Source organism: Monodelphis domestica, chromosome 1, assembly GCF_027887165.1.
Source record: "Monodelphis domestica isolate mMonDom1 chromosome 1, mMonDom1.pri, whole genome shotgun sequence".
NCBI lineage: Eukaryota > Metazoa > Chordata > Mammalia > Didelphimorphia > Didelphidae > Monodelphis > Monodelphis domestica.
This window is the reverse complement of record NC_077227.1, coordinates 342,349,138-342,367,017: the sequence shown is the minus strand read 5'-3', so window position 1 is coordinate 342,367,017 and position 17,880 is coordinate 342,349,138. Positions and strand designations below refer to the sequence as shown.

The following is a 17,880-nucleotide window of genomic DNA, read 5'->3' as shown; positions in this document are numbered from 1 at the left end:
AGATTAGTAAAACCTAGACAAGTTGAGCTTCTCTTATGTTATGGCTTAATCCTATCACTGAAATGCTGATGTGAATATATTTGTGGCTTATTTAGTTATGGTGTGTATGTTCTTTTTCTAGCTGGTATTAACTAATGGACACAAAAGAATCGTTAAGTCCCTCGTGTGGAGAAGAAACCACCAAGAGTATACATGGTCGGAGCAGAGGAAATGTAATGGACTTTTATAAAACGATAAGGGGTGGAGCTGCTGTGAAAATTCCTGTATCTTCACCGTCACTGGCTGCTGCTTCTCAGTCAGACTCTAAGCAACAGCAACAGCAGCAGCAGCCTATTTTGGGTGACTTTTCTAAAGGCACAGCAGGCAGCGCACAGCAGCCAGATCTATCTAAAGCAGTCTCACTATCAATGGGACTCTATATGGGTGACACAGATTCAAAAGTAATGGGAAATGATCTGGTATTCCCTCAACAGGGCCAAATTGGTGTTTCTTCTGGTGAAACAGATTTTAGGCTTCTTGAAGAGAGCATCGCAAGCCTCAATAAGTCAGCCAGGGTGCCTCAAAGCCCCAAGAGTTCAACATCTTCTGCCACAGACAATGAATTTCCAACAAAATCTAATTGTGATAAAGCTTTAGAAAAGCCGACTTTTAAAAAGGGCTCGGCTGGCACTAAAGATGGCAATGCAAAATTGTATACTGAAGACCAAAGTACCTTTGACATTTTGCAGGATTTGGAATTGTCTGCTGGGTCTCCAGGTAAAGAGACAAATGAAAGTCCTTGGAGATTAGACCCCTTGTTAGATGAAAACTGTTTGCTTTCTCCTTTGGCAACAGATGATCCATTTCTATTAGAAGGTAATGCAGATGAAGACTGCAAGCCTCTTATTTTGCCGGACACTAAGCCTAAAATTACTGAGCAGGGGGGCCTAATTTTACCCAGTTCTAATATGCCATTACCTCAAGTGAAAACAGAAAAGGAAGATTTTATTGAACTTTGTACTCCTGGCGTAATTAAACAGGAGAAACTGGGCCCAGTTTACTGTCAAGGAAGTTTTTCTGGGGCAAATATAATTGGTAACAAGATGTCTGCCATTTCTGTTCATGGTGTGAGTACCTCTGGGGGACAGATGTACCATTACGACTTGAATACTGCATCCCTTTCTCAGCAGCAAGATCACAAGCCTGTGTTTAATGTCATTCCACCCATTCCTGTTGGTTCAGAAAATTGGAATAGGTGCCAGGGATCTGGAGATGACAACTTGACTTCCTTGGGAACTCTGAATTTCACCAGTCGATCTGTTTTTTCAAATGGATTTTCGAGGTAAGAGTTTTATCCACGTTTCCCTTAAAAAAATAGTAGATTTAAGGTCATTTGCTGTATTTCTTTCTGTGTTCATTGTCCTTGAATGCATGTTCCCTCAGGTGTGACATTGATGATGACAAGGATCATCACTTTTGCCCAAAATTAAAGTGTCTTCTTTCTAGTAGATAGTGAATTAGTTGGCTATTGGTAGGATTCCACAACAATGTAAATGTACTTTTATATAATGTGCTAATGAAAATATCAAACTTCTGCATGTATATATTTATAAATAGCATGTTATTTCATGCTAGCAATGTGAAAGAACTAAAGACTTAAAAATCAGAATGATCAACAATGTGTCCTGCTGGTCATCCAGAGGGCCTGTTGCAGAACTTGTTTTTGACATTTATTGAATTTCAGCAGAGTGTGGTAGGCACTGTACAATAAGACCTGGTTCCTGCCCACAGGAATCAGAATGTAAATTACGTAATAAGCCTCTGCTTATCAGTCACTTTAGGGATTTTTCAGTGTTGCTGAAAATTCTCAAATTCATACTTAGCGACAGATTTTGTGGAGCTGGGGGTGTCACTTCGCTTGTTTCCCTCCATTGTTAGGTCATTAAAAGATTTCTTGGTTGTGATGTTCAAGTTCAAACCCATTTTCCAGGTTCCTATTTTGACAGGAAATTCTCCTGAAAGCAATCAGGTATTCAGTCCAAAACAATGAAACATAAGACTGTGATTTTAACATATTTAGGTTTGGTGGAGAAGGATTGTGAATTGGAGTATTTGTTAAGAATGATGTTGAACCAGTTTTCTTTGTATATAATACTGAATCTCATTTCAAATGCCTTAAATATTAATATTGTTTAGTATTCTTGTTTACTTCTTGTTGAGGGTTTTATATTCAACCTACTTTTTTGTTTCAACCACATTTTACAATGGGTGGATCTTTCCACGTTTTAATGATGGGAATGCTTTTATTGGTTAAGAAAACTAGATTACAAATTTAGGGAATTTCATAGATTTCTAAAAGATGTGGTCATTGTTTAGTTAAATAAACAAAATCAAACTTTTCTATGTGTTAATGAAAACTTTCCAATTATATTTTGTTTAAACAGTTTGTAATCATCTTTGTGAACTGAGGTGCATAAAATGTGTTCAATACAAGGCCTGTATGGGTTTGTATTAGGGAGTAGACATTTGTATTTTGCATTTAAAGACTCCCTTTCTTATATTTATTTGTGTCTAGAACTTTGAAGTAATAAAATCTGTGATTATACATGTTTGACTCTTTCAATAGTCCCTGCTTTAATTCATAGGTTAAGCAGTTATAGCACACAAATTATTTTATAAAATATATAACCATGCCATAAAAATGCTGTTTTATAAAACATTTGGGGATTACCAATTGTACTCATAATAATAAGCTTTTTGTCATTTCACTTTCATTTCCTTTGCCCAAATATAAATGAAACAAGATACATCCTTTTGCATTCAGTGGGAACATATTAGTATACCAAAACATGTTTTGTGAACACACTTACCTTAAATGTCTAAGTATAATAACTCCTTGCAAATTCATATCACTTTTGAATGCTTTAACAATATTACCTTCCTATTGGATTGTCATCACAAACCTGAGATCTAAGAAATGGAAGTATTACTGTGGTGTTCCTTTAGTGACCTGAGGAATTCTTCCATCAGTTTTCCTACTCTGTAAAAGGAGGGAGCTGGACTAGGACCCTTTTAACTCTCAACCTTCTATGAATCTACTTGATGTGATTATTTTTATTTAATATAGGGCCTAGGGTGATATTCAGTGTTTCAAAGTAGAATTGATGATAAATTTGATAACTTCCTTTCATAGCTTTTCTTTGGAAATTTTATACATTATGGCATTAACTTAGTTGGAATTGGGGAACTAGAATTACCCAGAAGAGGTTCACTGAAATTGAAACAATGTTTCTTTTCGGTTTCAATGTTTCTTTGATTCAGATTGAATCAATCTATTGTTTTCAAATGAGCAACATTGATATGACTCAAAATGTTTGCTTTTCTGCTGTGTTTTTATATTATTGGGATCTAGCTAAACATTAGTCTTGACCATGAATCCTTAGAGAACAATTCTAGCTTTAAGTTAATTTTGAGATGACAGTTGGATCTTGTAAATATTAACTCTCCTTTGTGTGTGACAATATTTATCTGTAATCTTTTAATTGCAAAGGTGAAGTCTTTTTTGTTTAAAGGGGGAAACATTTTCTTGTGAAACTTTTAAATTCCTTTTAACATTGCTTTTTCTGAGTAATAAAATTTTAGCTATATGCCACACTTCCAGAAATTTCCTTCAAGTTTGTGTCTAAAGCTTTTAAGTAATCAAGTTAAGTACTTAACATTAGTGTCCTGGTTTAAAAGATGAAGCATCTTGCTTAATAAAGCCTTAGAGTCAGGTTTATTGATAGGCAAACAATAAAAGGCCTTTTATACTTCATTCTGCCCAAGTCAACATAAGAAAATTGAGTTGGAAGGTGCCTAATTAATCCATTTTTAAATGTGCAAAGTCCACACATAGCATAGTCATTACATTGATAGGAGGACATTTACTTATGACTAGCTTTTTAGTATATTTTGCCATTGATGTTGAAACTATGTTGTAAAGAGGTGAAAGAGAATTAGATTGTTTCAGGATAACTTTTTTTTTTCATTTGTTTGTTCTTCAGTGTTCATGGGACTTTAATTGTAAAACTGACTTTGAGTAGGATTGAATTAATAGAAGTAAAGATGTGTAAAGGAAAAAATCAACTTTGAAATACAGTTCAGTATACAGTTTAGGATTTCAATGAGAGGGAAGGTCAAATTTATTGGCTTGGTAGTGCTTCTACTAACTTTATCGGATCCTTAATTTTAAATACTCTGATCTTGAGAGTATCATCTGTATATAAAGCTTGAGTGATGAAAATCTTTCTCTAAATCTTGCCTTCTCACTTAGTGCTGCATTGATCTCAGCAAATAGTTTGAGGTTTTGTAAGGGGGAAATGTGTTAGTGAAAAAGGGAAGGATTTTTAAAAATAGCTATTTAATATTCTTTTTTGTGATTTAATATCATTCTTAATGGAAGTAGTGGATAAGGAGTAAAGTTAAAAATGGTTTTCATTCCTTTGCCCATTCCTTTCTTCCATCCTATTTTTCTTTGAATATTTACAATCTCTTCCATTGGTATTGATTGCTTTTGTGCCTTTTGATATTAATTTATTCTATTAAATTCCTGTAGTAAGATTGCATATATTGATGCCTATATTGACAGGTTATTTTTTTTGGTTGGGGTTCTTTTTTATATTGGTAGTTAGTTACTAAGAAGATACTGAGAGAATTATAGTGTATGTACATATTTTTTAATCTGTAAGTATTTTTTCATTGTTCCTTTAGTTGTCTATTGCTTCATTGAAAATATGGTATACATATTTTAGAGGAGTTGGGGATAATTTTTTTTTTCATAGCAAAACTTCCCTGACAAAGCCTCATTCCATTCCTGAGATTTCTAAATACATTAGAGTTGGGTACCTTTAGGAGGAAAACGTGAAGACTTGCCTATAGTAATTTTAGAATTTATTGAAATTCCTTCCTGTGGTACTTTATATGATTATTCAGTTGCATATTTATAATTGGTAACATAATTTGGATTTGTTCTTATGCTGTGGTCACATAGCTAATGAGTGTATGAGGCCAGATTTGAAGTCATGAAGATGCCTTCCTGACTCCAAGACTAGCACTATGCCATCTAGCTGCCAGCTTTCAATTTAGGTATTGTTTATATTATAGCTTTGAGATCCTGGGCAAGATACTTAATCTTTGTTCCTCAGTTTTCTTATCTGTAAAATGAAGAAGCTGGACTTGACTTCTAAATTCCTCTTCCAACCTATAAATCAGTGAGTGATACTATAATCCTATAGCCTGACTAGAGAGTTGGATTATTTTCTGTTTTATGGAACATGCTAATAGAAATTTTCTGAATGATTTATACTGAAGTCTGCTTTATGGATTAATATAGTGATAGAAATAACATCAAGAATCTTTGGGATTTTGGTGAAGTGGCATCTTAAATTTGGTTATTTTACTTTAGTATGAAAGGCTTAAATGTGAAAGTTTGGACATTTGACATTAATGAATTGGTTGTATACACCTGAATCTCTCTACCCCCTAGCTTCTAGGTGACAGAAATAACCCAGTTACATTAGTAAATATAACATCTATATGAGATTTGGAATAAACTTAATGAGAAACTTTGAAAAGTATATGGGTATTTTTTTCTTCTCTTTAATAATTAAATGATGATTAGTCTTAATAGAAGATAGCCTTGATAGACAAGTGACACATATATACATATAAATGTTTGTTTGAATTTCAGTCCTAAAGTAATTTGGCATGTCATTTCCTAGAATATAACTTTTTCAATACACATTAAAATATTTTAAGGGGAAGGAAAGCAAATTTTATTCCACTCTATCTTATTAAAGAATAAGCAAGCAACATGTACAATTCTTAAGCAAAATGTAACATACCACCATAATATATGTGTATGTATGTGTGTACTATTTATAGTACACACAACATAGTACACACATCACACACATATAATCTTGAGATAAACACATATATTGGCATGTGTTAAATAGGCAAAGTGATTTTTATATAGTTCTATCACTTGCTCCCCTTGGGATAATCCTAAAACTACATAAATAAAAGAACCCTGATAGCATATTTATTATATGAAATGAGAATTGGTGAAATAATAGTAATAAGCCAAATTCGTGGGTGCAAGAAAATAAGGAATAAATATTTTTCAAGATGTATTTCTTTATTAATATCTGAAAAGAACAGTTATATATTTACTTTTACAGGCAGTTTTAAGAAATCATGCTTAATATCAGCTTAGTAAAGTACTATCAGGTCCAAGTTCTCTTATTTCTTTTTACCTAGGCTTCTGTTTCTACATTACATATTTTATAGAAAGTTAAAATAATCCTGTGCTAAAATGCCATTAAAAAAAATCTTTAACATTCTTTGCACTTTTCCCTTCAGTTTGGTCTCCATTCATTTTACTGTTTAAGCAATGTGGCATATAACTTCTTAAAATGTAATTTTTTTCCAATATATATTAAAATAATTGGGGGAGAAGAGCAAAATTTTTCCACTTCTTAGAGTAAAAAAGATGAGAAATCCATCCCCCAAATTCTTTTATCTATTTAAAGAGCAAAGAAGCAGCATACATTTTTCTTAAGCAAAATTTAATATACTACTGTAATTTTTTGGATGTTTTATTAATAGTATTTCCCTGAGGATTTTTAGGTTAACATAGGGGGAGGGTAGAAGGGACAGTGTAGAATGGCGGCAGAGTGCCAAAATTAAGATAAATTTAGCAAAGTGAAAATAGTTCCTGAATCAGCAGTATCTATAACCAATGGAGAAAAACTTGAAGCAGGAAGAGACTTTTACATAAGAAAATTGATACATAGTGGGTGGAAGGAGAGTGGGAAAAGAGTATTTTGGTTTGACCATAGTAGACTAAGTAGAGATCAAAACTAATAGTGGTTCCAAAACCTAATGATATGTTTTCTGAAAGAATAGGATTTCTATATTTAAATCCTTTTACAATGTTTCTAAGGTTGTTTTTATTTGTTCTGTATTTTTTAAAAACCCTTACCTTCTGTCTTAAAATCAACACTCTGTTTCCATTCTAAGCAAAAGAGTGGTAATAGCTCAGGAATGGGAGGTTAGGTGGCTTGCTCAGGGTAATGAGCTAGGAAGTGTCTGAGACCAGATTTAAACTGTTCCGTCTATATCAGTGCTGTTGTTTTAGAAAACGAAATACAATAGGTTTTTGTGAAAAACATAATTAAAATTGGATAGGTTTAACTCCTTAGTTGAACTTATTGCTCTATATAGTTATTGTGTTGCTTTCTAGTTCATAAGGAAAAGTTATGGTTTCTAAAAGCATTGGATACTAATTTAATTAACCTATGTATATTCCTATAATCTTTACATTCAGTTATTTTGTATGGAAAGTGTGTCATCCTTTATTTTACCATTATTTCAACTTAAATATTAATGACTTAAGGTGGATTGTTGAGTGTACTACTTTTGAAAAACAAGGCTAATATTCATCTTTTTCAGTACCATTAATAGCCTTAATTCTGTTATTTAAAAATTTAGTGTATGAAGGATTAGTGGTGTCTGCATTACAGCTTGTGGTTGCTTAATGGTGAGAACAGATCTTATTTTATACTTGTTCAACTTCTACTACATAGAGGCAAATGGAAAACTTAGGGATCTGGTTAGTTTTATGTGCTTAATTTATTTTCTCACTTTGAATCTTCATTTTCAGGAGTGTAGTAGCTCCTTTTATTGAAAAGCTAGCCTTTATTCCAGTTGATTTCATAATCCTCAACAGTACTATTTGACAATGGCTATTATGAAAGTTTATTTGGTGGCCAGGTTTTGAAAGCAGTTGTGAAATGGCATCCAATTTAGCAAGTAACTTATTTCATGTTGGTTGGAGTAGTACAGTGACTTATGACCTTACAGTTATCACATGATTATAATTAGAGCTGTGTCACTGAAACAAATTTCAGTTTTTGTTTTGGTTTTTAATTAGGAGGCATGGGAAAAATTCGACTGTTTTAGTATTTCAAATTGTAGGCTTGGAACTTTGTTTTACTTCTTCCCAGCCTAGGAATATCTTTCCAAACAACATCATTTCTACCTCCTGGTTTTTTCCCCAAAATCTTTGAAAATCTTCAGCATCAAAACTATATCAAGAGTAACTTAATGATATCCATTATTGCTAAGAGCAGAAATTTCATTATTGAAAAAAAGGAAACAAAGTAGTATTTGTGAAAGATTCCCCCCTAACCCCCCAAAAAAGGACAGGAGATTAAATACTCCCGAGGACCCAGGGTTTCACCAGTGTGGTTACTTTCTCCTTATGATGATGATAATGATAATGATTACTCTATGGCAGTTTCTGAGACTTTATAGATGTTTAACAAATGTTTGATAGATTGGTAGATAATTTTCAACATATAATGTCACTATGGCTGAACAGGTCAGCACCATGTGGCCAAGGTGGTGATGAACCTGCACAAACTTAACTAGGCTGCTAGTCAGATGATAAGAAATATAGATAGTCCACTGCAGGCTCCTACTTGAATTCTTTCTTACTTGTTAAGACCTGCAGGAACTTGTATTCTGTTGTCACATTCCTTTGAGAACCCAGGGTCACTTCCACACCCCAGTGAAGCACTGTAGTAGAATATGGCTGGAGGTGACCCTAGGCTCTCAAAAAGTATGGAATGCAGGAGAATGAAATGCATCTTTTCATTTTCTATTACAGTGGGTCAGGGACCACTTCAGCTAGAAATGCTCCATAAGAAGGCTTCATAAGTGCTCTGTGAACTGTTGGCAAACTTGAAGACTAGGGAAGAGGTGAAACGAAATGAAAAAGCATAGAGAAAAGAATATAAAATTTAATGTCTAAGTTCTAAAGTTCAAATGTCATGTAGCTACTTACTATTTAACTTTGGTCAAATCTTTTAATTTTCCTATGCTTAAGTTCCAACATTTCAGAAATGTGTATATAATACTCGGTTGTGGAATAGAAAATATGTTCAACAAGGCTATTGCTAAAAATCTTTTTTCACAGAAAGGATTCCTTCAATGGGTCAGAGATTAAATGAAATGATCTGTAAGGACCCTTCCACCTCTCTGTTTCCATGAGTCTATAGAATCTTAGATTCCATAGTAAAACACTTCAAGGTCTTTATAGGAAGAACTTTTTTATAGAAGGAAGTCTATGGTGCAAAAGGGATCGATGAGTAGGAAGTAGGACAATTTTCGGTACATTGTGCAATATATGAGAAGACAAGAAGCAAATCAGTTGATTTTATTAAATACTTTTAATAGGCACTGTGCTAGGCCCTCAAGACACAAAGACAAAAATTCTTTCAAATAGCTTTTATTTTTAAGGGGAAGACAACATTTATACGTATAAGTATGTGCAACATAGATAGAAAATAAATACATGGTCATTTGAAAGGAGACACTAGAAACTGGGAGGATCAGGAAAAGCCTTGGCTAGAGCAAGCTGCTTGAATTGACCTTTGAAGGAAAATAAAGACTTGTAAGAGTGTGAATAAGGAGGGTGTGCATTCCATGCACATGGAACAGACTGTGTGAAGGTTCAGGAAGACAGGCAATGGAATGGCATGTGTAAGGTGCAGGAAGAAAGGCCAGTTTGACTGAAATGAACTTCATGAAGGCTGAAAAGGTAGGTTGGAACCATATTGTGAAGGGTTTTAAATGCCAAATCAAATACTTTTGTATTTGATCCTTGAGATAATAGAGTGCACCTGGAGTTTATTGAGCAGGGTCAGGCCTCTGTGGTAGATAGACCTGGTGGAAGATGACTTGGAAAGGAGAGAGACTTCTGGCAAGTAGACTAATAGGAAGATTGCTATTCTCTGAAGAGTCCAGGTGAGAGATGAGAAAGCTGTAACCTAGTGGGTGGCCATGTGACTGAAGAAAAGTAGACAGAAGAACTTTGAAGGTAAAAAACTGAGAAGAGTTGAATGAACACATGAGGTGAGGGGAAATGAGTTGAGAAAAACTCATTTCAAACTTCGGTGACTAGATTAGGAAGTTGCAAAGAGGGGGAGAGGGGAAATCTTTTTTGGACATATTGAACTCGATATATACCTTCAGGATATTCAGTTTGAAAGGTCTTCTAGATATTTAGTGATGTAGAACTGGCATTTAGAAGGGATATCCTCACCTATAAAAATGAGCTACTAGGTGATGTCTAAGAGGACCCTTCTGGCTCAAAATCCTATGATTCCTTCATTTTTGAATGGAAGAAATAAAAATGGGATTGAGTATAGGTTTGCTTGACTGTCGTGAAAGGAATGGGTAGACTGTGAAAACTAATACATAAGGAATGAACTGATCACCAACTTAAAGTACTATAGTTGATATCTTATGTGTAATTATTGTTCAAAGCATCATGAGTTTGAAACAAAGAGAACTCATGGTTCTGGTTGGATTATAAAAGTAGTATTAAGAGGAAGCAGAATCTGATTTCATAAAACATTTCTTTAAATATTTTGATGAATCCCCTGTGTTGGCAGTAGTAATAATAATAATAGAAGACATTTAGTCTAAGTCTTAAGTTTTCTAAAACACTATATACATTATGTCATTTAAGCTTTCCAGCAACCCTATGAGATAGGTACCTTTGGTAGTCCCATTTTATAGATGCCAAGAATGACAACTAGTATGTATCTAAATTGGGCTTCACACCTCAGTTCTCCTAACTCCTAACTCTAACTGTTGTTCTATCTTATAGTGCCACACTACCTCACTAATAATTGAGATCTCTACTTTTATCTAGGAAATATTAAAAAGGGAGGAAATGATTCTGGCTAAAGTAAGTATGAAGCTTTCATGTTTTCTTTGTAAATGTTAGATGGGGGGGGGGGGGGACGAGCAAAGGAGATAGTGTCAGCAGATAGAGAAAGATCCCTAAGGTAGGCTGTAGTAGAGACTTTATATTGTTAGTAAGGAAATCAGTTGTAGGAGACACAGTAGTGGCTCTCTATAAAATTTGTTAACAAAATATATTCCTTTTGTTGTTGATATTAATCTTAAGATTATCTTGAGTTTTTGGAATGAATGCTTTTTTTAAAAATAGATTTTAGAGTAATCCTACTTTCTTTGAAGAAACTCATTGGCAAAAATGGATAATAATGAGTTTTGGTGATGGGAAGATTGTTATATTTTAAAATTTTAAAGCATGGATGTAGGTCAGATAATGGTTTATTTTTTTTTTCTGAATCAGTCTTACCCAAGATAGTGCAGAAATACTTTAACACACAATCTTTTATATTAAGGTATTTTGGTTTTCTCATTGTAGAAGCTTTCCTATTAAATTTCTCATTCACAAGTGGGCTGAAAAAAAAAAGATTTTTACAAATGTGTATTAACTATAAACTCACATTTATTTATCTGAAAAGTGAAATTCAGTCTGGAATTTACCATTCACTGAATATCTGCTTATATTTATTAGATATTCTGAACAAAGAAGTCTTTTTAAGGCCATGTTATCTTAATGCCTTGACTTGTAACTGGATAAGGATTCTAAAAGTCTGACTTCAAATCAGGCTCTTATATTCTATCTATGGAAATTATGTTAATATACAGAGTCTTGAGTATAAATTCTGAACCAGCCCCCCACATACACACCCCAAATAAAAATGTCAGAAATCTCCTTACCTTTTGGTTAATGTCATATGATTATGTAAGTTAGGTAGTACAAGTAGTACCATTTACAAGATGAAGAAACAGCCTCAGTATGCCTTGTGTGTGACCTTGGTCAAGTCCCTTAGATCCTGGACCTCAGTTTCTTTATCTATAAAATGAAACAGTTGGAATAGATAGTACTTAAAATTCTCTAAAATTCTATGATTTTTATCATTGAATGTTGAAATGTCTTCTGAGTAAGTATAGCATACTTAAATGAAGTCAGAGGCTAAAAAATCCTTGGCTAAATAGTTAAGGTTTAAAAAAAACTAAATTGGGAAGCTTGAAATACTGTACCCTTTATGGTCTGTATTTTAAGGTAATGTGTATTACTCTTCCCCCATCAATGTTAAATCTTTATTATACCACCTCTAAACTAAAAGAAAAACCTAAATCATTGTCAGTTTTAATTAGTCCCTATCTCAAGTGCAATATGAGCTGTAAGAGCAGTGATACGAGAAGAGCTTAAGTCTTTGAAAATCAAAGATATGAGCTCATTTTTCCAAAAGTTCATCTTATTTGGCAGGAATATGTAAAAGGAAACATCAAAAAACATTTGGAGGAAAGGAAGGTAGGTGGTAGCTGAAGCAAGAAAATCAGATGAAGAGACTGGGAAATAAATTGTTATAAAATTGGAGGGTGGAGGTGGGAAAAGGCCCAAGGATTCTAGAGTCCTGGAAGACATACAAAGAGAAGAGTCACAGAAGAAATAGAATGAATAGTTGTAGAATCAGGAAGCAACAATCCCAGAATCCAAAAAAGGAGACACAATGAACTTTTATTCACTAAAAAGCAATAGATGAGAGATAATTGGCTTCGGTTCAAATTTGAGTGATTATTTCTAATACCAGTTTTTAAAATAGTTAAAGATTTCTAAAAGGGTCCAAGAAAATTAGTGAAAGGTGATGGGGAAAGAGATGATTAATTGACACACTGAGTAATAAAATAGTCAATGGACTGACAATGGATTTTAAGAATGAAGACCACCTCAAGTTGAGAATAACAGAAACTTTTGAAAATTAGATTCAAGGTTAAGAATGGCTCTTAATAACCATACTGTTGCTTGGTAGACTCCCAAATCCTGGTTAGGAAGAAGGTATTGAGAAGTGAATGATCACTATTTTTCCCTCTACTTTATTTATCTCTCACATCCATTTTCTCCTTTCCATTCTCATTGTCAATATCTTAGTTCAGAATTTCCTTCTCTTTATGTCTAGGCTATTATAATAACCTCCTAACTTCCTTCAGTCTTTTTCTCCATTTCCACCCCAAATACATCCTACACATTGCTTCAGAATGACATGCCTAAGCACAATTCTGACTTTGTAACTGTATTACTCCAAAAATCTAACTTCTGCTCCCTCCTTATTAAATAGAGCCTAAACTCTTTCCCCTAGTGCTTTTAATGCCATCCACAATTTAAACTTTTGAAATCTTATCTCCAATATTCATTCTGTAAAATGTCATGATTTTGTGATTTCTCAAACATATCTCTTTTTCATCTCCTTGTCTTTTCTCACCAAGTTCCCTCTGCCTGGAATTACCCTTCTTCAGGGACTCCACCTGTCCATTTCCTAAGCATCCTTAAAGGCCTAGCTCATGTGTCCCATCCCCCACAAAGCTTTCCCAGGATCTTCTAGGACAGTGTGATCACTTCTTCCTTTGAACTAACATAACACCATGCACCTATCTTATTTCACTTTTATATTATAACTTGAGAATCTCACCTACCCTACTAAAATCTAAGTTTCATGAGGACACATTGACCTTATCCTTCTTTTAATGAATGATGAGCAAATTTATTCACTGTATCAATCAGTAAGCATTTATTAAATGTCTGCTATGTGTCAAGGACTATGGTAGGAACTGGAGGATATAAAGACAAATCAAAACTGCCCTGCCCGCAAGGAGCTGAGTCTCTCCTGGGAGGAGGCAATATGCTTATAAGTAAGTCAATAAAAGTTTATAAATTTATACAAAGTAATTGAAGGAGGGAGAGACAGACTAATAACTAGGGAGGATCTATCCAAAAAGGCTTTATATAGGTGGCAACACTTGAGTTGTATTTTATAGGAAATTAGGAATTCTATGAGGTTAAGTAAAGAGGAAGTGTATTCTCAGGATTTTATTTAAAAATTTGAATTAGTATTTATTTGTGATATCAATCTGTAGTTTTCCTTCTTTGTTTCATCTTTTCCTGATTTAAGTATTGAACAGAATTGGTCTTAGGTGTCCGGTAGAATATTTTCTACCTCAATTCTTGAGATTCAATTCTTTAGTGTTGGTATTAATTGTTCCTTTAAAATTTGATAGAATTCTCCTGCTAATCTCTTAAACTAAAGGGGTTTTTGTTTTGTTTTTAATTTACTTTTGGTAGTTCCTTTACAATTAGTTCTGCTTCATTTTCTGAGATGGATTATTTAAGGTCTTCTATTTTTGAATATTTTATATTTTAAAGCTATTTCTCCATTTATTGTTTCTCCTTGGTTTTGCTAAGTGTATAACTGCATAATAAGTTATGACACATTCTTTTTTTAATTGAATTGTTTTGTATGTGTGATTTTAACTTGTTCATTTGCAATTTTGATGATTTTATTTTTATGGAGGGAATGTGGCTCTATGTGGGGGAGCAAAGACAAAGATGTGTATGGTCAATAGTTAGCAAGCTAGTCTTGCTGAAATGGAGAGTGCAGGAAGGAAAGCAAAATAAAACAAGACAAAAAGGGTACATAGGAATCATGTTGTGGAAGGTTTTAAATGCCAAGCTAAGATGGTTTTATATTTTACCTTAGAGGTAACAGGGGAGGCCATTGGAGATTTTTGAGTAGAGGGATGACACTTTTGTCTATATTTTCTGAGTATTAGGTAGCTGTATGAAAGTCAGGTTAGGGAAAAAAATGGAATAGTCTTGCCTTCTTGCTTCCATTTTATGGTATTAGCTTGAAGAGTGAATGCTTTTGATTGGTTAATAGAGACCCTAACCTCTGGTTTTTATCAGGTTTATATTTTGGTATTGTGCTTGAAGAGGAACTGAGAAATGTATATGCAATGGATGGTTTGTTGATATGAGTACATTTTGCCCCTGACAAGTTCCTCTGCTGGGTCCGTCCATTTTGCTGCTGCCACCTTAACCCTCTATATGGTTAATGGAGTCTAGAACAAAATTTCCCAATCAGACAATGCCTTGGGAACCATTTGAGACATGAGATTATCACTCAAATGTATTAGCTATTTTCTCTACATAACTGTGTTTCATCCTATGTTTTTATTATTAACCCTTTGGGAGTAAAAAGAATTCTGCTAAAGCCAAAGAATTCTATTCTCTGTATAAGTAGGAAGTTAAGTTTGTCTCAGTCCATAACAAATTAAATCCTTCTCGAATACATGCCATTATTAAAAGTAGCTGTTTTCATACTGGTTGTGGAGACAGTCAAGCTTTCAAGTAAATAATTGTTCTCAACTTCAGTGGTTATCATCTGGCCATTCTAGTCCATAATACCTTAGAAACAAGACAGACTGAAGTACTAAACCTCAGGAAAGCAGAATTCATAGATCAAGTCATATGCAATTCATCCTTACCACAGAGTCATGTAAATTGATTGAGGATTTTTGCCTTGTTCTTCCTTGCCTGAACGTGTGTATGCATGTGACATTTGTCTAAAATAGCTAATCACATTTGGGACGTCTACTGTTTCAGTTTCAGTGATGATGGAGCCATTTATTAAATCTAACTGAGGAAGTTGCTTTTCTAAAGAAAGCGCATGAGAGAAGTAAAAGAAAAGAAATTTTAAATGTAGCAAACCTCTGAAAAGTGAATGCTTAATATTTAAAATGTTAGGTAATCTGGACCTTAGACTTTTAAAAAATCACATATTCACTCTATGGATTTTATTTCTTTTTAAGTAAGGATTTATGATATTCTTATTAAGGTAATTTAAGAAATATCTTTTTTAACTCTTAAAGTCACTAATAATTGACCACTTTGAAAAAATGATGAGGATACCTTATGACTGTGTTCTGTCCTCCACAATTAATAAATCTCCTTTATTTTATATTGTATGGGCTATACTTGTATGCCAAATACACATTTTGGGCTGTCTGTATTAATGAGTGAATGAATGATAAAATATTGTTAAGTATTGAGTTACAAACAGAAAAGTAAGACGATATGAATTGTCAAAGAACTTTAATTCTGATAGATTTTCATGTATTGGAGGTGAAATGGAAAGGCTATACTCTGAATTCTTTTTCTATATTGGTATTCAAATTATCCAATTAGTAGATTTGTCATTTTCCCTGTATTGACCTATAAAGAAAATTTCATTACACTTCTTATAGACCTAATTTCCAGCAATCTATAACTGGAAATTAAATTACAATGGAGACTTATGAAAATACATTAAAAGATCCTACTTAATTTAAAAGAGGAGAAATAGAACAAAGTTGAGGAAATTGTCAAGACATCACATTCTAAAATGCCCAAATGTTTGTTCAGAGAAGTTAAGATAATTAGCATATCTTCAAGATTATTCTACCTAGAGAAATAAAATATCCTTTATCTAGCCTTTGTATTTTTGTTTTAATGCACAATTATGTATATATGTTATTTATGTGCATATTCCACTAGCCATTACAAGAATTTATTGTCATATGAAATTAATGAACTGGGTAAAGGAACAGGTGTGACGGCTAGGCCTTAACCTAAATAAGCTTGTCACTTTCTCAGGGATGGACTTTCAAAAGACTGTGTTCAAATATAGCAATGAAGTTCTTCTGACAGGTCATTTTTTTGTAGGCTGTTTAAGGAGATCTATTTAATTTTGGAATTAGCCTTTTTCTACTTTGGTCTTTCATTACACAGATTTCCCATTTTCTCCAGCTTATAAAAAACTAGAGAGGTTTTTTAATGCATAATACTCTGAAAAGATCACAAACCAAACAGACCTAGGATTTGAGAATCCATCTCTCTCTGAATTACAAACCAAACTCTAATTTATCACTCTGGGTAGTATTATCCTTCTGTTTGTGCTTACTTATTTATACAATATTCATTCACAAAGTTGATTTAAGGAACAGGCAATTTGCTAAGGCTTAAAAATATTCAAAAATAAGACTGTAAGATGAAATAAAAGCAAAAGGCTAAAAGGAAAATTAACTTGGTAGTCAAATGTTTGGTGTGTTAGAAGGTGCTAAAGTGAGACAAAGACAAAGGGGAAGATGAAAAGCAGGAAGTGGTCCGTGAGCCCAAAAAATAGTTGCATTTGAACTATTATCTTGAAAATTATTTCTTTATATTAAATTATAAGTGCATGTTAATGATGTTCACCATATTCTTAATTATGTTATAAATTATATATCTGTTTAACATAAATAATTATTAAAGGAATCAATGAATAATCATTTGCTTGAAAGGACCTACAAACTAAAATTTTTAGCACTAGACAAGTCATTTGGTTGAATAAAATTGGCATTCTATAATTCTAATATAGTTTAGAAGAGATGGACCATATACATAGTATATGTACTTAGTAGTTACTGGTACTCTACTATTGATGATATGCCATATCCAATCTGAGCATACATTAAAAAAGAATGAAGGAAGGAAAGAAGGAAGGAAGGAAGGAAGGAAGGAAGGAAGGAAGGAAGGAAGGAAGGAAGGAAGGAAGGAAGGAAGGAAGGAAGGAAGGAAGGAAGGAAGGAAGGAAGGAAGGAAGGAAGGAAGTAGTTAAGAGCTTACTGTGTGCAAAGTGTGCTCCAAAATGATGGGAATAGAAATAGAAAAGTTAAATGACCCCTGTTTTCAGGGAGCTCATATTCTAATGAGAGAGCCAACGCAAAGTTGTTAAGTCTTGGTGGATCAACTTCTCATTTCCCAATTGTGGAAGAATTCTCCTTTCCCTGTATTCTCAAATCAGCTTAGCCCACTAAATCTCAGAAACCCTGACCTTGAAATATCAGCCAGCCTCAGTTTCCACAAGGGATTACAGGCTTGAGCCACCATTCTCAGCCTGCCTCCCATATAATAATGATAATATAATTACATATAAAGCATAATAACATATTAACAATAACTGTGGCATAATGGAAAGAGCATTGACTTTGCTGCTAGAGGATCTGGGTTTGAATCCAGCCTTTGGTATTGCCTCAGTGACATGGGACAAATAACTTTAATCTTCCAGGGCTTCAGTTTCCTTGGTCTGTGGGAGGAGGAAGTTGAATTAAATTACT

General features: G+C 33.6%; 1 protein-coding gene across 13 annotated transcripts in view; it reads left to right on the top strand.

Moving 5' to 3' along the window:
* NR3C1 (nuclear receptor subfamily 3 group C member 1) overlaps window positions 1–17,880 on the top strand; it is a 153,721-nt gene that overhangs the window by 4,624 nt on the left and 131,217 nt on the right. For all 13 annotated transcript variants that reach the window (XM_007473817.3, XM_056811434.1, XM_056811435.1 and 10 more), the window contains exon 2: window positions 122–1,321. In XM_007473817.3, the coding sequence (XP_007473879.1) occupies window positions 135–1,321 (1,187 nt within the window). In that variant the 5' untranslated portion in view covers window positions 122–134. The remainder of the gene's footprint in view (window positions 1–121; window positions 1,322–17,880) is intronic.